General features: G+C 47.6%; 1 protein-coding gene across 1 annotated transcript; it reads right to left on the bottom strand.

Moving 5' to 3' along the window:
- Positions 1 to 1470: 1470 nt before the first annotated feature.
- dicer1 (dicer 1, ribonuclease type III) lies at positions 1471 to 24779 on the bottom strand. The gene is made up of 30 exons (XM_068595470.1): positions 24641 to 24779; positions 21467 to 21512; positions 21186 to 21296; positions 20117 to 20332; positions 19824 to 19986; positions 19586 to 19716; positions 18887 to 19021; positions 18635 to 18795; positions 18342 to 18510; positions 16541 to 17013; positions 16247 to 16379; positions 15880 to 16122; positions 15569 to 15723; positions 14847 to 14979; positions 14651 to 14726; positions 14419 to 14558; positions 13714 to 13893; positions 13351 to 13564; positions 12456 to 12609; positions 12193 to 12375; positions 11417 to 11522; positions 10682 to 10857; positions 8986 to 9736; positions 8639 to 8791; positions 7638 to 8285; positions 7212 to 7467; positions 6031 to 6299; positions 5224 to 5386; positions 5035 to 5110; positions 1471 to 4630 (listed from the first exon to the last, which is right to left on the bottom strand). Exons 4-30 carry the CDS (start codon positions 20228 to 20230, stop codon positions 4465 to 4467), a joined length of 5721 nt encoding a protein of 1906 aa, XP_068451571.1. The 5' UTR covers positions 20231 to 20332; positions 21186 to 21296; positions 21467 to 21512; positions 24641 to 24779; the 3' UTR covers positions 1471 to 4464.
- Positions 24780 to 25213: the final 434 nt, after the last annotated feature.

Genomic DNA, 25213 nt, shown 5'->3' on the forward strand with positions numbered 1-25213 from the left:
TACTATGATTCTATTTATAGAAAAAGTATATTATCTTTAGAATGATTAATTGTACAACAGAAAACATTATTATTGTATTTCAATCATAGACGGAGGCAGAATGTCCTCCTGTGTCTAGAACAAATTAAAATACTGCATTACATTATAATCTGCATGTAGCACCATACATATTAAGAAATATTCAATTATAACACATCGTAAAGCATTTGATCATAATAGTTCCATAATACTTCAGAATTAAAGTACTTCATAATTGTATATATATACACACACACACACACACATTATAGTATGTTGTGTAAATTCACAGTCATATATGTTTATGAATGGTAAATGTTCATAAAGTCAGATACAGTAATCGTACAGTCTGTTATGATGTGACAGTGTCTCATCAGAGCAATATTTAGTATTAAATTGATCTGGTTTGACTCCTGACCTGATGTCAGAGATCAGCCTCTAACTGAAGAGCAGCGATGCTGACTCGTGTGTTCAGGACCTGCAGGACTCAACATCCTTTACTCTCCATATGGTGCAGAGACGCTTTTAAATAATGAAGTCTAATAAAAAGTGCTCATGGAAACATAAATAACCTTGTATTGTTTAAATACTTCATAGGATGTGTGAGTGCCATGTGAGCATCACGCTGCAGGCTGGACTCTGCTGGACTGAAGAAAAGAGCCGATTGTCGGCCGGTTTAGTCCGGACTGAAACCGGACCCCTCCCGGTGAGCCGCTCTGCTGCTGTGGTCCCCGGGGGCCCGAAGGCCCCTCTGACAGAGCCAATATAGCGGGTGCTGCTGACGAGCCTCAGAGGCAGCAGCTGGAGGAGAGAAACCAGGTCCCCTGAAGCACCGGCGGGTCACGCTGGATTTAAGGGGAATATAAATTTGGGGATCAGTCCGTTGAGCCCCCTGAGGAGAGCAGGACACTGTCCAGGGTCCATGTTCAGGGATGATTCTGGTTATGACAACATCTTGAGCTTTGACGTAAGACACATTCAGCTTGACAAAGCCCCCGCTGTCAACTCGGATGAAAGGAATAAATAAAGCACAGGCAGATAGGATGTCCCTGCAGCGCTGCATCATCCACATGCAGGCTGCATGTACAATGCATTGAAGTGTTTAATTGATTATAATCACAACTAATTAACACAGAACATGCTCCACATTTCTTTGCTGAAGCAGAAACTGCCTCCTAAAGGGCCGGTTACACCTTCTTGCTTCATGCGCCCCCTTCTGCCCAGCGTGTGAAGCGCTTCAGCGCGGCCTCTTGGTGCTTCTGCTGCCCAGATGTTCTGCTCTGTGTGAGACAGCAGGTCAGTGAGCTGGAGGCGACCAGAGGGACACGAGCTCCCACGTCTCAGCAACATGTCGTAGAAACATTAGAGACGTCGCACATAACTCAATGCAAGCACACACACAACTGCACAACACTGCATTAACACACAAGACCACAGCTGATTGACCATACCATTACTTTATTGTAGATATACTGGGCTACAATTATAAAAAGAAAAAAAAAAATCAAACAATTAAAGGTATTTATGATCCATAAGGTGCAGACCGCAAACCACTGCAGCACGGTATACAGTATGAGTGAGGAGTTCAGTTTCTATTCCAATGTCTCTTAACCATTTGCTGCAGGTTGTGATGGCCCATAATTCCCCCTTCTGATAACAGTTCATCGCTCGCGTCCAGCTCCTCTGCTGACCCCGATAGTGCTCTCAGCATTACAGCGCCGCAGACACACTTCTCCTCTTCGCCTTCATCGTTCACTCCTTTTCACACTCTGACATGAGGTAAAGTATGGCGCCCAAGTGCAATGCTCAATTGTGCTACATGTACAAAAAAGAAAAAAACAAAACATAGCCAGTACGAGAAAATGTCGTCGGCTCAGACTACCCCCTCCTCAGTTTAACAACAAAAACATACAAGGCTGCTGGATACCGATGCCACTTAGACGAGATTAATTATGATCCTTATTTCCATCAGTCACAGCCTCAAACAGAGCGGGCGTGGCACCGTATGAGTGATTCACATTCTGTTTAGCACCCCCGTACCTTTGGGAGACTTACAGATAATTAGTGTGTTGAGCCGGTGGGAAAGTCTAAATGGCTGAATGAGAGTGTGTGTGTGTGTGTGTGTGTGTTAGAGACTGAGAGGCGTTGAAGGTTGGAGGCCCAGCTACTCTGGAAGTCTTGAGTGGGACATTATTTCAGTGACGGGGAGCTGAATGCACAACAAAGGTTTACTTTAAGAAATAATGACAGATTGCACTCTTTTTCTAAGCTGATAGTGTGAAGAGGGACTGAAGCCCGGCGGCGAGCTCTGATGATCCTGTGAGACGCTCTGCTCCTGTAATCTGAGGTCTGCATCTTGAGCTCAAACATGGATGAAGCGGGTCAGATACTGGAGGGGGAGGGGCTTATATTACGCAATTATTTTTTGTCGCCAAAACCATTGTATATATTTGAATGGTTTACTTTTTTTTTCAATGGACTTTCCCTCCAAGAATCCCTCATTTCGTCCCGACTTCAGTCCCAGAGAATAAAGTGTGAACTTTAGAATATTTTTAAAATGGTTCTCGTAAATTTGAGTCAATTTAAGTATGATTTATCTTTGAATTTGAGTATTTTCTTTCACCCCCCTCCCGGCCCGGTGGTGTGATCCATGCAGCGCGTGGTGCTGATGCTGGACGCAGACGCTCAGTGCTGGTCACTGATTCACAGTCTGGTCTGTTGAGGTAGAAGCAGCCGTTGGTGGGATTATGCGACTGGATTAGATGTCTGATCGCTGGATTAACACAGTTTAGAATACACACAGGTGAATGTCTCTTTCAACCCGAATTCATGAAGATAGTTGCAAGTCAAGTATATCCCCTCTGCCTGTACGCTGCAGTAGAATCCAGAGAAATCCAACATTAACGAGTGCAATCTGATTATCTCAACAAGCATTCACCATCTCATCAATTCCTCCTCTGCTTGGTTTTTTTTTTTTTACCTAGAACTCTGAAACAGATTCAAATGAACAGCTCGTGAATGAGAGAACAAAATAAATAATTGTCGACCTGGAGTAGGAGAGAGGAAGACACGACGAGGCGGCTCTGTGCAGCTTGATGGCTGACGACGGGACAACCAGACCAAACAGATTTCCACCAAAAAAAAAAAAAGAGTCAAATAAAGAGGTATTATAGTTACAGTGCAAAAAAGAAGAGAAATTCAAGCTTAATACAAAAACATAGCACCAAACAAAAAAAGAAAAAACATATATAAAAGACAAGAAAATGCATGCAATTAACTGAGGTATTCAAGTGAAAAAGGGCTTATTGATAAGGGGGGGAAAAAGTAATTTAGAGAGAAGCAAAAAAAATACAAATTGTCGAAACGCTGGTATCCTCATCTTCAACCCCGTAGTGTCCCGTCGGTTACAGCTTTGGTAGGATCGGGATGCGAGGAACACGCGTGTGCTGAAATGCGTTGGCCGGTTCCACAAGAGGAGCGTGTGTTTAAAACGACGAGAGGCTAAAACACGGAGAAAAGTCTGCAGCGTCTCAACGCGCTTCCTCTTCCTCTTCTTGTATCAAAATGTCCAACCGAGTCGCCCCGACACGCCACGTGCACCATGAAACATTTATGAGAAGCAATCCAGTTGTCATGGTTTATACATAAACTACAACATGCGACCTCAAGTGCCAGAAAAAACTACTTTAAATTACAGTAACTGGGAATGTTGGAATTCCTCTCCGTTCTGCGGGAGACGGGACCGAAGCGTCGAAGGCCAATATCAAATATCATTCATGTATCTCATTTTTTTATATATATATATATTTATAGACTTTGCTACGTATATGATTTTGGTGCCAACGGGACCACACCGTCGTCAGAGGAACAGACCCTAATGGAATAAGTGCAAACATGATTAAGAAAACCATTTCATTTTCAAGACAGATTTCAGACACAAGTGCCGCCGGGTGGTTCGCTCCCCGGCCGCCTGGCACGAGCGCACAGCTGAGGAGTTTAGCGTTTTGTTGTTTTTGTTCTTCCTACATACTTTGATTTACACCTTTTGATTGAACTATGTACAATCTAATACTACACGATAAGCATAAGCCTCGTCTCACTGACACACAACTGAAAAAAGAAAGAAGAAAAAACGCAGAGGAACAGACGTGGCGACCTGACCTCCTTCTAAACACTTTGCTGAACGTTAATAAAGCACTCGTGTGATTACACAAAGCGGAGAGGGGAAAGCAAAGATTGTGTTTGCGCAAAAAAAAGAAGTAGTAAAAGAAGTGATGTGAAATCTGTTGATGGTTCTGCTCCTCGTCTCCACAGTGATTCCCCGGCTGCCTCGGTGCGGCGCCGGCGTCGCGCTGCGTCGGGAAGCGTGTGGCTTTCATGAATAGATTTTTATCTTCCCTCTCTCCCTCCGTTAGCGTCAGTAGCTTATGTGCTAATGCTGAGAGCTCAGTTGGTTTGGACCTGAGGTTGATTGGCTTTGAGGCTGCGCAGAGCTCGTCGCGCCGCCGCCGACTTGGCGATCCGGTAGCTGCGGCCGACGCCTTTGAACTTGCCCTTACCGACGACCTCCACCGTCACCCGGACCTTCCCGTCGTACGTCCTCTCTGCAGGGCTGCACACAGAGGAAAGGTCACATGGGAGACAGCATTAACACTGCGGGAGTGGCCTTCGTCTGGAGCCGATAGGACTCCAATATCTCAGGTTCACCACATAATGCTGACTCACCTGCTGTGTTGATACATGACCAGGAGTTATGCTTTGGATGGTTCTTCATGTATTCTACAGTATTGTTGTCTGACACCTTTCTTTTCTCCAAAGTTTAAAGTTTAAATCCTTACTTCATCTCGGGTTTAGCTGAATGTAAATGCGTGATCATATAATCTACAACGTGATCATATCATAAACAATTAAGTCCAAAACAGTACTGACTGCTAGTCTTTTATTGTGCATAGCTGCCAGGAATATTTCCCAAGTGAGGAAAGCCGTCACACATTCCCTCAGACGCTGGTCTCCTACCTGAACTTGGCAGTTTCTGGCTCCATCTCCAGCAGCTCCCTCACAGGAGAGCGTGGCACATTGGCAGAGAATTTCTCTGGAAGTGGAGAGAGGAGACGAAAACATCGTGAACCAATCACAAAGAAGACATCCTGAACGTTTGCTATCAACGGCCCAACAAATGAACAGCGCGCCGTGACTCTTCCTCACCTATAAGCGGCCTCATCATTGGATAATACACCTGCCACACCGTCTCCAGCGACATCCTGCTGTCCATGTAAATCGCTCCGGCCAGCGACTCAAAGATGTCCCCCATGGCCTTCGGGACCTCGATGTCTTCCTCCTTCTCCTCGTCTTCCTCAGAGCGACGCAGCTGGTCGCCCAAACACAAAAAGCATTTTATGAATCTTTCCTGACAAACAGGAGGACGTGTTGCGGGCCGAGCCAGAATGATCCTCTGAACACGCTCGATCAAGCGACTGAGGGACGATTTATTTATTTAAAATGTGCACACAAAAAACTCCAAAGTGCCAAAAACTTGCGATTTGCAACCCCGAACACGTCCAACGCAGACAGCCAGTGAGCGTCTGGGTTTTAATGCATTTCTTAAATATATGAGTTAATATATACGTTTCTTTTCAAGCCGTGCGCTGACAGACTACTGACAGCACATGCTGCATGAGCAGCTGCATCCCGTGGTCAGGAGAAGTGGTACCAGGAGTCCTGAACTGCTGCAGCAGGTCTTTATTCCTTTCAGCTGGATTCAGTGAGCCTCAGAGCCTGCTGGGCCCGAGGCAGAGGAGAACCTCTGCAGCAGAATGAGAGCAGATCTGGGCCCGAGATAGCCTCTTCCACGCAAATTAAACCCAACTGCATGTTCTCAGTGCTCAACCCATTGGCATATGAAACGGATTTTAAGAAGCGGACAGCCTCGTTATCGAGGCCGATCTTTTTGAATGCTGCCTGTTGTATGAAGGAGGTAAACGAGGTTCTTTTGGGTTTGGACACAGGACTCACCTCAGAGTCCATGCCTTGCATCTCGTTCTTCTCCAGCTGAAACTGGACGAAGTCGTCGATGACGTGGAAAAGCTCCGGCGAGATGGCCTTGAAGTACTTGTGGTAGTCGTACTTGACGGCCAGCGAGGCAAAGATGGTGTTGTTGACGAGGGCCGAGCGCAGGTCGGTCAGGACGCCGGGGGAGTGCTGCCGCGGGTCTTCATAAAGGTGCTTTGTTATGAGGTAGTCGAGGATTGCATCGCCGAGGAACTCCAGCCGCTGGTAACAATCTGGAGAGAAACAAAACAATCAGTCATGTGACTCGGTGACAATTCAATTCAACATTCAAGCACTAACCAACAGCGGATCACATGACCACGGGTCTTCTGAACAGTGTGACAAACCCCCAGACGGGGGGACAGAGTGGAGCCTTCAGCAGCTACAAAGACCGCTACACCAGCTGCTCATACATCCTGCAAGGTCTGCGTGTCAGGACCCTGGTACGTTCTAGCTAACGTCAAACAATTGGGTTGCAAAATATAAGAAGGCGTGTACGTCTTAATGATGTGTAAAAAAAGTTACGAAAAGCCATTTCATTTCTGTAGTGCTATTAAACAAAAAGTTAAAGTCACTACAGCATCAAAAGTTGGAACATAACTTCCCAAAACATTTCAAGGAGGCTTAGAAACCTCCATGAGGTCTCACTTCACTCGCTCTCCTCTGGTCGTTTACGATGAAACATTAGAGATGTTGAGTATTGGCAGATAAAGATGGAAGATATTTCACACTGTGATGGTTAGAGTAAACTGTGCTGATACACACGGATCAACGAAAAACAGGTTTTCCTTGACTTCTTTATGACGTGATAATATAGCAGTGTTGTTTTTACAGCTGGGTCTGGTGACTCCGACAGTGGCAAAAAAAGAGCGCCACTTTAAATTATAACCTTTTAATTGAATTCCTATTCTGTGGAGACATGGGCAGAGCTGAGCAGCCTTCATGGGTCAATGATTGCGTGCATCAATTGTGCATGTATGAATGTTGCATGTGTGGGTAAATTACCAAATTAACCCAGTTCCAATTTTTGGCATCGTCCATCATATAACAATAAATCTAACGAAAGATTCACGTCTCAATGCCTCGGCATCCATTACCAGATGCTACTTCACTGTGACCTGGACAGGAGTGAGCTGCAGTCTGACCTGTGATGGTGTTGTAATGGTAGGAAGCGTGGGTGAAGGCTTGCAGCAGGTACGCCTTGTTCTCAAAGGTGTAGTTGATCTTCCTTTCAAAGTTCTCGAAGCCGGAGATGAGGTGGTTGAGCGTTCGCTCTGCGTCTGGATGGTCCAGCAGGCTGCGGGGCGGGATCTTCAGCCAGCCGTAGCACAGGTCGATGGCGTTGATCTGACAGCTCTGCACCACCGCTCCCATCAGGGCCCCTCTCTCCAGCGGTAACACCTGATGTCATGGAAGAACAACGCTCACGCCTGTGCGGCAGCTGCAAAGCTTCTACACAAAGACGCCAGGCCGCGCTGGCGCCGAGACCTTCCACTTTGCCATCCTATGAAATGCCTGCGCTCCCGTGAACTGGCCCTTCTCACGGTTGGTACCGTGAAGCACGTGCTTACCTTGAGGCCCAGCGAGCAGAGGAACATCTGGGCCGCTCGTTCTCCACAGCTGGTCAAGTAGCAGCCCAGCAGAGCCTCCACGCAGTCGGCGATGCTCTTGTCGGCGATGCACTGCTCCGTGTGCAGGTCGTAGGAGATGGACTGCTTGCCGAGCTCCGCGCCGCAGTTCTCCTCGGACGGGTTCCAGAAGCCGACCACGAAGTCGTCCTCCTCTCCGGCCTTACTGGGGTCCAGGTAGCACATGGCGTCCCACGAGCTGTAGTCGAACTCCTCCGCGGCGGGCGCGCTGGGCGCCGGCTCCGCGTGGTAGTGGGCCGCGGCGGGTTGGTGGTGGGGGTGCCGGGGCTTCTTGGGGGGCTTCCAATCATACGGGGACTCCGGGGCGGGGGAGGAGCCCGGGGCAAGAGGGGGAGGCAAGGTGCTCAGCGAGATCTTCTTACCGAAGGCGCCGGAGCCCAACAGCATGTTGTCGATGAACTTGATGTGCTCCTTGTAGTACTCCAGGTCGTCCTCCATGTTGACTTCGTCTTTTGGCTCGTCCTTCAGCATCAGCTCGCCCTCCTCGTCCAGCTCCTCGTCCAGCTCCTCGTCCACCTCCTCGTCAGAGTAGTTTTCAGGCTGCCCGTTGGCCAGAAGCTCCTCTTTGGCCTGGATGATGGATGTCAGTGTGCAAAATACAGTTAATTGACACTTCAGACCCTGAGGGCCTCAAATGTAACATTTACTTTTGTCTGAATGCTTTACCTGGAATTGTCTACAAAGAGCGACATAACATATTCCTCATCGACTTAGTGAAAGAGCATTGCTGCTTTTATTTTTCACATTTATATCATATTAGTAGAGTCTTAAGTCAAATATGATGTGTTCATGACAAGGTGAAAGCCTGCCCTCTAGTGGGCTGAACACACCAATGAATAAATTCATGAACACACACTGCTAGTTCCTATTTCCTCCCCCTTCAGTGCAGTATGAAGTGGAGAAGAAGCACGGCGTCCACTGACCTCCTCCGAGTCCGGTATGTCTGTGCTGCTCTTGTCCTGGTTGACCACGTAGGCAGGAGGCAGCCAGTTCACAGGAGGGTCGAAGATGGACACCACCATCCTGCTGGGGAGGCCCTTCTTCTTCCCCAGACGGTACAGGTTACAGTTGCTCACCTAGAGGAGAGAGGGTTTTAAAAACACATAGGACAGAGACATATATACAAATGTTGAGCCATCAAGATGAATCAATACTCGTTTCATGAAATGCACCAAATCGTGAGGTGCCGAGAGATTCCCACCCATTCATACACAGATGGGAGGAGCTTATTGTCGTACACCCGCCCATCAAACGTCATGAACAGTCTCACCTTCTTGCTGCGCATGTAGCTGAGCCGGCCCTCGTGAGCGTCGGGGTAGGTGCAGAACAGGTACGTGGTGATGGCGTGCTTGAGGAAGGAGTCTCCGAGCATCTCCAGCCGCTCCAGGTTGAAGCCGTCGCTGGCGTTAGATAGGGTCAAGGCCTGCAGGATGAGGCCCGGGTTGGGCCCCAGGCTTTTGGGGGAGTCTCCGGTCTGGGCTTCGTGCTGGGGGACGGCGGGCGGGTCGGGAGAAGGTGCTGTGGAGGCGTCGGGACCCGTGGCCGTCCGGCTGCAGACTGAGGTAGCTTTAAATGCCTGGTGCGAGGTCCTCCCCGGTGCACATTCGTCACTAGGCTGCGGAGGACTGGCGCTGGGCTTCATCGAGCTGAGAGCGGGCTGCACGGGAACTGAGGTAGTGGTTTGTGTCGATTCAGAACTCTGCAGCCCAGGAGCGCTGGGCTGGGAGCGTTGGCAATTGTCACGTTGCTGAAGGTGCTCATCGCGGGGGCCGTCGTCATCACGGTCAGTGACTCGGGCAGTGCCGTTGGTTAGGTTCCTCGTGCGCGTGGCTTCTCCGGGATCGGGGGCCACTTGGGGGTCGGGCGAGTGCCGGCTACTGGGGTGAGTTATGGGATCGGGGTCAGGGCTCTCAGTCTCTTCATGCGTACACTGATCCTCGTCATCCTCACTGCCGGAGTCAGGACAGATGAAGGTTTTGCTGTCGATGGATCTCTTCCAGCCAAAGTCTAGGTTTGGGTACCTGCCACACACACACACACACACACACACACACACACACACACACACACACACACACACACACACACACACACACACACACACACACACACACACACACACACACACACACACACACACACACACACACACACACACACACACACACACTTCATTAGGATGCTGTGAAACTGTGCAATAGGATAACAAAGAAAATGCAGAATAAAATGTTTTCATTTCATTTTTAAAACTTGTGAGTCTTAAGTAGCGATGGGTATCGTTTGCGTTAACAGCCACACTTTTGACTGTTTACCTTTCGGCATTTTCTCTGATAAACGGCTGATGCTAGCTAGCTACTGTAGCTATACAAACGGGAGGCTATCGTTAGCTGCGGCCAGGACGGAGTCATCAGAGTAGTGTAAAAAAAGGATTTCAAATGGGCTCAGGCACCGAAAGGAAGCACCGAAATCTGCCTTGCGATCCGGTCGGTACCGGTCGCGGAGGGATTTCTGTACTCAACCCTATTTGGAAGCCTTAAGTTTGTATCGCCTACAGCTGAGTGGGGTCAAATATACGCAGCTATAGTCTTAATGTGGCTCGGTCTGAACCTGCAGGGGCGTGCAGTGAAGTACATCTTTATATTAGGAGTGTGTGTCCGCATATATAACCCACTTCAGTTCATCTTTCACACTATTTGTGTTCCATTGAGACTCATCACCCCGGCAAACCGGGGCAAACCAACCAGAGCGCTACGTTCAGCAGCAAGCTGACGGCGACTGGTTTTGCATTCCTACACTGTGGGACTTGATGCATGAACAACCTGTGCACAATTGTAGTGTAGTGTTACAGTAGAGTGATATAGTGGAAGGCCATTGTTCCATTCATTAGGCAAAATTGTGATTTGGCACATGGAATAACAAAGCACCCTTAGGAACTCCAGTGTTGCGTTAGTGTATGTAATGGGGACCTGAAGTCGGGGGGCAGGGTCTGGGCTCCCACTCCGGCTTCACTGGCAGTCTGGGCCCGGAGCTCCTCTGCGGTCAGAAGGCAGTGGAGGCGGTAGAGGATGCTGGGCAGACACACTGCTTTCCTCCACAGGGAGGCCGGGATGGGGTGGATGGCACACAGCTCTGGAACCAGGATCTGACAAGCGCAGCGATAGTTTAGACCGGGACTGTAGCAGGACAGAGTGTGTGAAGGTGACATGGCAAAGACTCATCTCTGGAGGTCACACCCACATGCCCTTTTCCCACCAACATTAGAGTGCAAATGGGGTTTTTATTTGTTTTGTTAAGTCTGGAAAATACGACTAAAAGTAGGTGACGGACTCCTCCTCAATTGCAAGAGGACGAGCACGCCTCGCACCAGAAAAGGGCTTCCGACGCTCCGTAAATATATACAGGGGATTCATCTGCTTTTAAAACATGAACATGATGTACACAGATCAAATTGAAATAGGGATCTCTGAAATGAACTAGGATCATCTCCTTGCCGTAGTGTAGTCTCCTGACCTGTCAGTCGATAATGTCATAATTGTCTCATAATTTCACTTTGTTAGACATTCGTGCGAAATTGAAAATGAACTTTTGACACCAAATTCTAAATCAGTTGACCCTTACGTCCAGATGGACTCTCTGAAATGAGCGAGGGGGGGAGGGGCACAGTGCGAGCATCAGTGTGACCGCCACAGAGGCTCCTCTACCTGTTTGTTCTGCAGACTCTCCCACTTGGCCTTCCTCTTCTCAGCACTGCTGAGGGGCAGGGCTTTGCCCTTCTGGTTCAGGTGCCGAGGGGTTAACAGGTTCAGTCTGGGAGCACAAAGAAAACAAGAGTCTCTGCTTTAGGCCGGACCAAACAACACATGTACCAAATGTTGTCTTTCCACTGTGGTTTTATAACAAATCATATTTTCAAGCGAAGGCTCGGGCATTTTGGGTATTCTCCAGCGGTTTAGCGCTAATATGGCCAGAATAAAGTGGGCAATAATGCAAAAATGATTTATTCCTTGTACTCATCTGGCGTCTTAATTACCCAAAATGCAACTGGCCTTCGAAGGGCTGTGCTTATGCTAGTACCAGCTAATGTATCCTGGAGCCTCTACAGTGGTCCGGTGAGATCATTTCCTTCTCGCCGTCAGACACAACCAGCACTGACATCACTTGATGTGTAAATTAGGACCTTAAGATATCATGAAAAAAACTTAGACTGCAATGGATTTTTTCTGCGATGTATATTGTGATATGGAACATTAAAACCTCAATTTTCTCGGAAACATATTAATGAATCAAACCTGGAGAACTTTGTTATTTCACCTCTAAATTATCCTCTCAATGTTGTGCTATATAAATATATAATTGAATTATAAACACAAAGGTGGTTTAGATCTGAATGGTGAAAAAAACATCACACCTGTTGTAAAACCTAAGCACATGAACATCTACAGCGTTATCTAAGTGTCAGGGTCCCGGTGCTGCTGACCTGGAGGAGGTGTGGTCTACGTCCAGAAGCGGCTGGTTCAGGTTGGACAGGTCCAGGTTGTACTTGGTTTTGTAGTACTCGGCAAAGGTCTCGTACTCGGGCGAAGGAAACTTACTGAGCGGCGTCAGGTCTGTGTACACGTCGGCGACGTAGAAGCGGTGCGGCTGGTCAAAGTTCCGATACCTGGGAGGGGTTGGACAGTCATTATGTGGCTCACACCAACGTTCAGCCATCAGGAACATTTACACAAGTAGCCATGGTACCTTGGAATGATGACCGCATCCTGGTAGTCCTCCAGCTTGAAGGTGAAGGGGGTCTGCTTGGTGTACTGAGTGGTGGGAATGCCGGTGCGGGCCTCAGACTTCTCAATGTCCTCCATGAACATAAAGTCCATATCTAGAGTGTGGGAGTCCCCAACTGAAGGAGGGAGAGAGAGAGAGAGAGAGAGAGAAAGAGAGAGAGAGAGAGAGAGTAAGAGAGAGTGAGAGAGTAAGAGAGAGAAACACAGAAAGGGAGAGAGAGAAAGAGTAAAAGAGAAAATAAGCGCGAGAGAGTAAGAGAGAGAGAGTGAGAGCGTAAAAGAGACAGACACAGAAAGAGAGAGAGCGTAAGAGAGTGAGAGAGAGACACACACAGAAAGAGAGAGACAGAGAGAGCGTAGGAGCGAGAGAAAGAGAGTGAGACACAAAGAGTAAGATAGAGAGTGAGAGAGTAAGAGAGACAGACACAGAAAGAGAGAGAGCGTAAGAGCGAGAGAGAAAGAGAGAGACACAGAAAGAGACAGAGTAATGGAGAGTAAGAGAAACACAGAAAGAGCGAGAGAGAAGAGAGACAGACACAGAGAGTAAGAGAGAGACACAGAGAGAGAGAGAGAGAGAGAGACAGAGAGAGAGAGAGAGAGAGCGTAAGAGAGAGACAGACAGAGAGAGTAAGAGAGTGAGACACAGTGAGAGAGAGACACAGAGTAAGAGAGAGAGACACAGAAAGAGAGTCAGAGAGTAATAGAGAGTGAGTAAGCGAGAGAGTGGAAGAGAGAGAGAGAGAGAGAGAGAGAGAGAGAGAGAGAGACACACAGAGAGTGAGAGAGAGAGAGATAAGAGTCTCTCCACTCCAGGACCAAACCATCCACCCGGCTCGACCGACAGCGGTTGCACTCACCGACATTCAGAGGTAGAACGCAGTACGCGGAGTCGGCCAGCGTGGGCTTGAACTCCAGCGCCGGCTTCTCCAGCCGGAGGATGTGGGAGAAGATGTACTGGTGCAGGCGGGTGATGAGGTCGAGCTGCGCGGTGGTGAGCGTGAAGCCAGACTTCTGCAGCTCGATGGAGATGGTCACCTCGCCCGAGCGAGTGTACACCGGGAAATGGGGGATCTGGACAGAAGGAAAGCACCACCCACAACCGACGGTGAGAGGGCGACACCGGACACATTGCTTTCTCTTGATGAGTGAACAAAGGAGCACAATTCCTCGGGGTGAGAAGGTGTTAGTCTGGTGTGAAAGGTTTTCACCGGGTAGCCTACTCGAGGTATGGCGTTGGCGGTCAGGATGCCGAAGCACCTGGTGGTGTCCTCCGGTGGGTAGAGCTTCCTCCTGCGGAAGTTGAGTTCATCGGGGAGAGGGGTGGTGAGGACCATCCCGATCACATACAGGTAGTACGTCTGCTCGGGTACGGCGTAACTGTCCCGCAGACACTCTGGTATCTGACAAAAAGACACAAGGACGGGACATTTACTAAATCCTACAGGAGCATTGCATATGGCTTATTGTTCATTGACATTTATATCGTTTGTGCTGCAGAAGATGAACAACGGTGTGCACAAAAACGTCTGCTTTGCATTTGACGGCGTGACCTCATTACAGGTTCACCAGAGCTGCTCTCAACCTGCAGCGAGCAGTGCAGCCTGTTCGCTGCACTGAATATCTACCCAGCGAACGGAAAACTTAATATTCAGGAGCCCTAATATGTGTTACCAGCTACGTGGATGGCCAGCCGCGTTTGGTCAAAGGTGAGCACACAAAGTCTTCTTCAAGAAGTTAAGTCATTTTGATCAACTGGCAACCATAAAAAAACAACAGTAATTATATCTGAAGGTGTTTAAATAAGTACATCAGCAGTAAAGTTATTCTTAAACCCAACATTTACAATGAAGGCTCAGTCTGACAGTCATCAGTGTTCAGGGTTTGTCTCATGAAACAACAATCCAGAGACACAGAGTCAGTCTTACGGCTTTAGGGTAGCACTGCCTCCTCTTGGTGGAGCCGGGCCGGCCTGGTACGCTGGTCTCCTCCTCGTCGTGGAGGTCCAGCTCCTCCTCGTACTTCACCGTCTCCTTCCCCACCGGCATCAGGTGATCATCCAGCTCACCTGGGAGGAAGAGAGTAAGAATAACAAAGTCAGGTAGATGCAAGGACAGGGAACATTGTCATACATCTACAACATTTTAATTGGGGTTTTACCTATTTTGTGGAGTTTCTCGCAACATAGTAGTGCAACTGCTTTCTCTGCCAGCCTGGCACAGTTCATGATGGGACCCTGTGAAGACCATGACACGGTTAATAACAGAGAAAGTCACTGTATTATTGGACAGAATCAGTGAGGAACATGGCTCACCATTGCTGAACATTTTTAAAAAACGTAGAAGTTGTCCCTCACCTTAATAGGAACCCGCAGAGGGGAGTTGATGGGTAGGTAGAGTGTGGACTGGAAGCGGTCGCCGTGCCTCTCAGCAGTTTTACACTTGGGCGCCAAGTGGGTGAACGGGTCACTGGGCAGCCGGGCGCAGTACCTGAGCAGCAGAGCAAACCGAGACGTTCACCGCGTGGCCGTGGAACACCAACAGACGTGACGGGGGAACGTTTGAGAACCCCAGAGGGAGCGTCGTGGAGCCGCCGAAAGGAAACGCTGGTCATGAAAGCGTCGGTGAGGGGGGGAAAACGCAGTGGAGCGAGAGCATGAAGTGTAGCAGCGCATGAGGCCTGTACACTGTAGTCACTGTGACATCTGGGTCTTCATCGGTTTGAATGACCACTGACCGCTTTGAAATCGAGAATGAAAGAAATAGAGGCAGGCTGCCCGTCTTGGCCAGGGCTCCCTGAGTAAAGAGATTTTTAATCTCCATGGGACTCTCCTGGTTAAATAAAGGTTTTTTTTAATGACCATGCTTTTTACATTTACTTTACTTACATAACCATGTGAGGGGGTACTGTATTTGCTGCCTAGAATGACCATTTTGAAAATATATTTCTTATAATTGGATACAATCCAAATTAAAGACAATTTATGAGTGAACACAATGTTTTTTCATAAATTGAGGATTAAACCCGTCGCAGTCTGGGGTCGCCCGTGTATTGAGGCTTCTTATACATTTCCTTCACCTGTTAATGTGTCCGATGGCTGTGTTGATGGTGACCCGCGGACCTCCATCCTCAGATTGGAGCACGTAGGGCGGGAGGATGTTGTCGTCATCCAGCACCTGCTCCACTTCAAACTCCCCCACCTCCACCGACTTGGAGCACTTGTTCCTTAAGATCTGCTCAAAGTCACACGAGATCATCGTCACAAGGTGTCGTACTAAATCTACTGACATAACTCTCAGATCAGAAACTGCCCGTTTGGGAATTCCTCCTGACGTCATTGAAACAATCAACCACTGACTGACCCTCACGACACAAAGAGCAACGGTCACCTTCTCGATGGCCTTGTAGGTGGTGAGATCGTCTTCGAAGGTTCTGGTCCCCTCGCTGTCCGCCAGCATGATGTAGTTGGAGACCGGAGCTCGGGCTCGGCCTTTGGACTGGACGTAGGACCTGTACTCTGTGGGCAGGTCGAACCGCACCACCAGGTTACACTTGGGGATATCCACGCCCTCCTCCACGATGCTGGTGGCGATCAGCAGGTTGGTTTCATGAGCCCGGAACTTGCGGAGAACCTGTGAATGAAAAATAATATTTAAAAAAGGTATTAAAGTATTATATAATCATGTCACAAAGATGTCTACACGTCAGGCGAGCTTGTCACATGGATATTCCTGTAAGTGACTCGTGGCTGTTCACCTCCTCTTGTTTCCTGAACTCCACCTCCATCTGCTTGTTCCGCGGCTGGTTCTTGCCGATGCTGTGGCCGGTGATGAAGTTGCTGCTGATGTAAGCCAGCTCCGGGTCCTGCTTCCCCGCCTCTTTGATCAGACTGAGGAGGAAACACAGACGCCGCGCGTCACCGACACTGACGTTTTACAACTTCTCTCGGCCGCAGCGGCCGGGAAACGAAACGATGTGTTCACTGTTCTGGTTTAAAACAAGACATTAAAAAGTATAATAAACCTCACGAAGAAGAAGACGGAGCCCTACCGATTGAGGACGACAGCCGTGTACCGCCTCTCCACAAAGATGATGCCACACAGGATGTTGGTGAACGGCGAGGGAAAGTTGGCCTCGGGCCTCTCTTTGACCTCCACCTCCTCGTCCTCGTCCTCGTCCTCCGAGTCGCTCCACGACACGTAGTCGTCCTGGTTGCGGTTGTTGTACCACTCCACGCTTTCGAACTGCTGCCGCTCAAAAGGCTTGTACTCGTGCAGGATCTCGAGCAGCCGGAGGACCTTGGGGGTGACGTACTTGAGGTCCAGCGAGGCGGGGGAGAAGTGCTCCTCGCAGAGGGCGTGCACCTTGCGAAGGATGGTGTCGGTGAAGAGCAGGAACTTGCGGCTGAGCTCCTCCTGCTCGTGTTTGATGTACTTCTGGAGCTCCCGCACCATGATGCCCGCGGCCTTATCTGCACACCATGGACCCAGGACCTGCAGCACGGCCCGGCAGTCCCCCAGGACCTGCACATGGACATGAGGGAGGCAGCTGTTGAGTTTCTTTTCTTTATAAACTCATGAACATTAACTGCATGTTGGCTGGAGGAAGGACAGTGGTCTCCAGAGGCCCGGGGATTTTTATCAACAGCAGGAACTCTCCGCAGCGACAAGGAACAATTTGAGGAACTTATTGCATTTTGGCAGCAGGGACCAGGCGCTAAATTAAGTTCCAGGGACCGCTTTGGCACCAAAAAGGCCTCGGTCGAGGTACCGCTTCATTCAGAGGAGGAAGCACAAACATCCCTCTTTGTTTGATACCAATTACAGTAAAGTTTGCATTTATTTTAAGACTGCATTTATTTCATTACATCGTGCATCAGCAGTGGCGGGCCGTGGAATTGTAATCGACACCAGCCGTTTCGTTTAACAGCTGATCGCAGGGGAAAAAAGCCCCGTGAGTTACTGTCACATGCCGACACACTCAATACACAACACGATCATACAGTCGACCATATGTGGACACAGCAGACACCCACAGCCACCACCACAAGCATGGAAGGAGGGGGGCGGCGTGGGGATCGACCCCTGGAGCTCCACCACGACGCTCCCGTTCAGCAATGTGCTTTACAGAGCTCCATTCTGGGCTCTGGAGGAGCTCACGCGGAGCGCGTGGACCGACCCACCGAGCCACTTCAACCACCAGCGAACAGCGCATGCTAATGGTCACACAGGCCCTGTGACCAATCACAAGGTCCATAATGCTAGCAGATATTAACATTAGCTAGCTGGCCGTTAACATGTTGTTTAACGCACTACTCTAGCACAGGTGAAACTTGATTGGATGAGCTCTACGTAATCGGCAGAGAAGGCCCCGACAGCCCGCCTCTATGCATCAATACGTAACATGAAGCAGAAAATGTGGTCTCAGTGACACAAAATACACACAAAAAATGTTTCACTGCACCATTTGGTTTAATACGCCATCTTTCTCTGCACTTCTGTCACTGCTGACGACAAATTGCCAACTTTTCCATTCAGTTTTGGCGTCATATAACATCATACCAAATTTGACATGGTCATAGTCCGAGTTCCACTGAAGAGGATTACAGAGAACAGTTCAGCTGAGGATAGCGTTTGTTTATTATTTACAGTCAGGGACACCTTGAGCAGAAACTGTTATAGAAACTTCTTTGGTGACGTCACATGAATAACACAGGTTTGGGTGCAGTGTGTGAAGAACACCAGCAGGAAGAATCGTCATGTTTGTATATCACAGTACGCACATTTGAAGTGACAAAAGAAGGGGAAATGCATCAAATACAAAAAACTAAATGGATCTTTGTAGCTCTGACCTGTTTGGAGATGAACGTGGGATCGCGGTCCTCTCTGGTGACACATATGTTGCAGTCACTCAGGAAGTGGAGCGCTTCATCCAGCTCTGCCTGCAGACAGGAAGAGAGGCCGCTCTTATCCATGAAGGGGCCGCAGTCCAGCACCACTTCTCGAGGCTGAGACGCGTATCTGAAACAGAAAAGCGGTCAACTTGGAATTACTACCTGCGGTTAACCACTCTCATTCCTCAGGTGATTCTCTGTTTAAACACACTGATCATCGTTGCAAACCTGTAGCAAACAAAAACCCTTACCTGTCCAGGACCACGAGGTCAGTGGCAGTTTCAGCATTGCTCTTCAGGATACTCTCCAGATTCTGGATCTTGTGCTCCAGTTCTGACGGGTCACACTTCCCATTTAGGATGGAGGCTGTGAGGCCCAGGATGCGGGGACTGCCCGGGCAGCCCTCAAACAGCTGCACAGAGGGAGGGGTGAGGAGAGCTCAATCACAAATCTCTTGGCAATGACAAAAAAAGGTGAATTTGACTTTGCGACCAGCATCTCACCTTCATTATCTCACAGTAAGGGTGGTCCGTGATGGCCAGGTGACAGTCATCAAACACCACCAGGTTGATTTTAGACAAAGGTAAGATTTTATTCCTCAGAATGTGCAGGAATATGTGGCAAGTCATGACCAGCACCTGGATAAGAGAAGGTGGCGATGGACATATTATTGCGAGCAGTGACCCAAGTAGTTGTAGTCCATCATGAGCACTTTTTAAAAGCTATACAAATAAATATATGATTATTATCAGTGTGCGACGGCGAGACAGAAACCAATCGGATGATGCAGTGCAGGGCTTTGGTGTCAGCGAACGACACAACGCAAAACGCACGGCTCGGTTTTGAGTCACGGATTGGCTTTTAGATATTTGGGACTCCTGTTCATTAGCCGTCAGCTACGATGCTGCTGACGTTTCTAAAAGCTCTGCTCTTGCCGATTTAAACACAGATCTGTTCAGTGTGTCTTTATCAGCGATCAGGGACTAGAAAGCACCAACGCTGACCTTGTGGTTAAATATGTTTACTGAACAGTGGGAGTAAAACTTAAATTTTTTAAACTGTGGAAATCATCTGCAGTTCACTTTCATGCCAAACTGTAGGCCTTCATAATATAATTATGTATTTAAAAAGGCAGTCAGTATGCAGACGGTGTTAACATATTAAAACAAACACTGAAGAAGGCAATGAAATGATCAGCACACCTGATTCTCCAATATCTCTTGACTCCACCGTTGGTCAGTCCACGACGAGGCCTCCTCCACATCTGTGTACTCTCCCACTTGGAGGTCAGAGTGAGTCCTGACCATAGCTGCTTGATAAACTACAGATGGAACTGGACAAAGCAGACCAGAGGAACAGTCAGCTACTTTGAATGATCCAATGAAAGATAAACCGCTGCTTCCTGAGAGACACTAAAAGCCCGGGGCGGGCGCTGTGTACCTGTGTTCACCAGAAATACAGTCCTTTTCGCATTTTCTTGGTAATGTCCCCGGATTTGGTGGGAAAGCTCCTTTGTTAGAAGTACTGCAATAAAGGTCTTCCCTGAGCCAGTATTCAAGCAGACAATGGTATTATGTTCAATAGCTGCTTCAAGAAGTTCTACCTGTGGAGGAAGGGACAGATTCAGGGACAGTGAGCAGGTGGAGCAATGTGAAGAGCAGCAATGGATAGCTTCACAGACGCCTTGCTGCACTCACGATGCGTCACACCCACGTGGACGGCCGCTTCTTTACCTGATATTTCCGAGGTGTATAGATGTTGTCGTGGATGGCCTCCTGCTGCCATGGCAGCCCGAAGAAAGGCCCCATGGGTGAAGTGGCAGGGGTGACAAGCTGCAGGCCTGCCATGCTTCAAAGAGGTGAAGTTGAGGAGGTGGGAGGGGGGGGGACTGGGCTCCTCCAAATGAGACCTTTATCTCATTTCATGATCCTCAACGGTTCAGAAGTTCACTGGCAGAGGAGACGAGGAGGCTGTTAACGCACTAGAGATCAGCTGTTCTCACTCACTGAGGGCCCCGGAGCGCCCTCTAGAGGCGGCAAGATGGTTACATTCAATGAAAAATGTAAAATAAGACTTTGGGGGTGATTAACAAAGTCATGTTCATATGCTCAAGAATTCACTTGACAAGTGTTCCCTCGTTTTTTAAACTGTGATGCATGCGTTACAGTGTAGCGGCCCCAGGTCCGTATTCAGAATTTATATCTGAATTTTCAGGGTTTTTTTTATGATATTGTCCTTTAAACTGATAAGGTTATTATTGAAGGTGATTTTTATATTTATGTGGATGGTGTGTCCATGCTAGAGGAGCCTATTACTCATCATTAAAAGAGAAAAACAACAAGAGTCACAGCTCGGTGTGTCCGTGTATTCCTACAGACCTCAGTAGTAATGACTTCATGAACTTCTGCAATGGCTATTAGCGGCAGGATCGAGAAAAGATTTATTTAGCTTGTTTAGAGTTTTAGAAAAGATTGTTCAGAGTCTGTTCGGAACCTGTTATGAGGAACTTATGTAGAGCTTGTTTAAAATGTGACAGTTGGTTTTCAGCTCATACGCTTGATAATCCACAGAATCGTACAGTAACACTTCGTACAGTGAAGTCTGAGCTCGAATCGGGTGTATTCAGAGCATGAGAATAGCTTGTTTAGGGTTGAGGGCAGCTTGTCTGGCACAGGACAACAGCTTGTTTTGAGATTTAGAACAGCTTGCTGACAGCTTGAAACTCAAAATGCCAAAACGGAAGATGATCTGGTGACAGTGTAATAATGCTCGTAGAATGAATGTCTTCAGTGATATACTTACAGGTAAGAAATGAGACTTCCTGGATAAGCAGACAAAACTTAATCTGGGCTTCATGATAAAATATCTCTCAATCAACTCCTGATGATCCCCCACATTTAGCTGGAAACAGACCTGAGAAACCAAAAACATTGATTTACTAATCCATTTCAAACCAGAATCTCTCCATTCTGCATGAATATGAAAGGTAAAGGAAGCATTCAGGTATGTTTGGCTTCCACAGAGACTGCATCTGTTACTCATGTGCGTGTTTCTATGATAGTAGACTCAAAGTAACGTCTCACCTCTGCAAAAATGGGAAGTGTCTGGATTGTGACTGGGTCCTCAGCTCTGCAGAGACAAAAGCAGAGAGCAAAATGAGAACGGTGCGGTACCGCTGGGTGCCAGATGCAGATAGAGGGAAGAATCCGAACCAGCTTTATTGGCTACGTACAAGGAAGACGAGCCTTTAAACGCATGTTTGACGCAGCCCATAATCGCCACCGCAGCACACGACTCGACTGCGAAATCCCGCAGCTGTAAACAATCCCAGCAGGCAGCTTGGTGCAGCAAACAAGTCTTTATAGGTAAAGATTCAATTTACATTTACTGGTGATTAAGACAGAACCTGGCTTCATTCTGACGGTTAGTCAAATCTAACCTGTTGAGTTGGTCGTCTCCGCCAAGCACAAAGTGTAATGGATTGAGTTCCTTCCACAACGGGGAATATCAGACATGAACAGAACCACAGTACTGATTCAAATGCCGGCTAAATCTTGAACGTCCGAGCTGTCACTCGGCTAATGAAGTCAGAATAGGAGGCTCAAGCTCAGGAGGGTTTACCAGAATAGTTGACGACCAGCGCAACACAATTAGTCAATTAAACCTCTACTGCTGTGTTATCAATACAATTTGTAGATTTTATGAGTACATGGTTACGTTCGAGTTTGTTATTTGGTGACTGGTTGGTTTTAAATTGTTGCAAGGAATATTATAAGAAGTACAGTTAACAACACAACTGAATCAATAGGACAGGTAAATAATAGACGAGAGCATCTTCAGGGGGCGTTGACAATAAACTAGTTAAGTCGGACAGTTTCTTGCTGTTAGTTCTGATCTTTAGGCTAGTTCTAGTTTACAGACCTCATTTGAATTTATTCCAATGAGTATATAAATATATATTTATGTAGAAATGTGTGTTTAGCTGCATCCTCTGTTCATTTTATGTCTGCCTGCGAACTACTTTGCTGCTTGTTTTGATATGCATTATATACATAATCTTTATTATTAATCTGATGTAAAGATGTGCATGTTAGCCAAACTGTAGCACAACAATGAAGGTGGAAGCCGTGCTATTGTTCACTTAAAAACGTGGAAGCGTAATACAAATGTTGTCCCTAAAATTAATGAATAATCATCATCGTAATATTGATCAAAAATAATCGTGATTATGATTTTGGCCATAATCGTGCATCCCTGGTAGTAGTCTGACAAGGGGTGTCAATCCATTTCTATTCTTGGACTTGATTCCAGATAAATTAAATAGGGGTGTTAATTGCAGGATCTCCTCCAGCTCTGTGCGCCATTTTGATCAACTGACAATAATAAAACTAGAGGCAACGTGTTTAATTTATTAATGCTAAATTTGCTCAAATAAACTTCATTTACTAAAACGCGTTCAATGTCTCAGTGACAAAGAACAAGAGAAAGTTAGACAAAACAATGTTAGATTAATTAAATTGGGAGGCTTTTATTTCTCATCAACTTGCCAAATAAAGTAAATAAACAAGATCAGACTCTGCTCTCGCGCACACAGCTGATAGGACATGGTTTGTTTACGTGCCGCTTGCTGCCAGGACACGCTGTCCTAACGGTGCATGTCATTTTCACTGAATCAAAGTGACATTGTGCGAGTCCTGTGTCAGTGCCAAGAGGCAGACAAACACGTAGTTGCTGCTTTTTCTTCCTTTACAATCAAATATGCATTGTTATATCCAAATGCAATGTCTAGTTTATGTATGAAGAAACAACAAATTTTAGAAGATATCAATCTTATTTAAATGAAATACTCAAGTAACTTTAAGGTATGAAGATTAAACGGTTTATTTTTCTTGCAAGGCAGGCAACGTTCTGTAAACAGGTCTATCTAACCCGTGGGGCCATAGCTACATTGACCCCCGACAGTGAGTAGCATATCGGTTTCATATGCAATATGGTGGTTGAATGTCAGTGACGTACCACTGTGCCAAAGTGAGATACAACCAAGAATCACACCACCTGTAAATTATGAAAGTGGCATCTGTCAGTGGTACACCAGTGGCGCGCACACACACACACACACACAGTGAGAAGAGGCATATGACAATAGCAGTGCCATAAGACAGTAGGTCCAACACAGATTATAACTCAATACCACAATGGAAAAAGGAGACTTTCTAGACGTGAGGACGAATTGCAAAAACATTTGTCAAGTGATGTCGGTCTGGACGGGGATCAAGTGACCACGCTGCTAAAGTCAGTCCTGAACCCTTCGCACCTGTGCGCTCATGTTGACGTGCCAACGCATGTGCCATTGCCGCACGGTGTAGCGCCAGGAGAGAGGGACAGACACAGGAGGCAGCTAAACGTCAGCCGGAATAAAGCACTACTACCACCGGTGTAGCGACCTCTCGGCAGCCTCCTCTCCATCAACGTGGAGCGGCATCACCCCGCACCGCCAGTGCGTTTAGCCGTCACGTTAACGGAGAGCCGTTACCAGCAGAAACCACGCAGACACGTTAGCTAGCTGGCAACTAAGCAGCTCAATGTCTGCCGAGCATTTTCACGTTATTAGCGTTAAGCTAACGTGAGTACACATGGCCGTGACGTTAAAGCAACATTAGCAGGTGCCTGCTTGATATTAACTTCGCGTGGCCTCATTACTGGTGGTAAAGTGTGCCGCTAGCAAATAACTACGTAAACGTTACCACACGACTAGGTTAACTAACGCTAGTTAATTAGCTTATTTACGTTGAGTTCTCTTAGCGGATTCCATGTTGTAACGAAATACTCTGTACAAATGGAGCAACTAAATACATACACTAAATACTTACATGGCACTGTGACCACATATTTACACAAATGCAATGGAAAGCCTCGAGCAGCGTCCAACAAGGTAGCTTAACCTAGCATGGCTTGCCGATGGTACCTCAGACGGGTCGTCTGGACCAGTTACTGACCTGGCTAAGCTGGTGGCCGAAGGCTTGCGTGTCTGAGCGGGCTCACCTGGCCCGGACTGCGTGACTTACTGAGCTGAACTGAATCATGGCTTCACCCCAAATGTACAGCGTGTAACGCAACACAGAGACTAAAGCCGCCATGCACCATCACCATGTCAGCGAGCCCGTTTGCTAGCAAGCTAATGGCTAGCGAGACCAGCACACGCGAGAAGCGGCGTTATTCCAGAAAGACGACTCGTATAGTCCGGGACGTCACATCACCTGGTGGTTGTTTTCCAGTTGATAGTCTTGCCTAAAAGGACTTGAACTCGTTCGGTGGGTTTTCCCAGTCCCAGTCAGTCTTGCTGTTCCGATTTGGTGGCTACTCGCTCCACGGTGGGATCACTTCCTTTCACCCGGGCCTCTGCTACGCCAAAACATTAACGTAAACTCCGTCTGTAGCGGAGGCAATCTGCCACGCCATTCTACTAAAGTGAACGAGAATCGCTGCCCTTCGTAGTGTGCTCACAGTGTGGAGGTCTCTCCGGTTCCACTGTCACTGGCCTCATTTAGTGGAGAATGGAGACACGTGACTTTACTGACAGACTATACTGCATGCTTTGCAATCCTCATTGTAAGTTTAAATACTTAATTCCCTCACTTTATGTATACACCGAGATTTCACTAAATGTTTGGTCATGGAAATTTAGTTTAAAGTCATGGAAAACCGTCGGTTAAAATATGTATGAACCCTGTTGATTTCTGCAGATGAGCATCTAATTATATGTTTTTTTCTTCCCCTCACAGGTTGCTGTAAGAAATGGACTGGAGGCAACTAAAGTGTTGATGTGGTTT

This window comes from Clinocottus analis, unplaced genomic scaffold, assembly GCF_023055335.1.
Source record: "Clinocottus analis isolate CAN_PGR_092001 unplaced genomic scaffold, fCliAna1.0.p SCAF_30, whole genome shotgun sequence".
Taxonomy (NCBI): Eukaryota; Metazoa; Chordata; class Actinopteri; order Perciformes; family Cottidae; genus Clinocottus; species Clinocottus analis.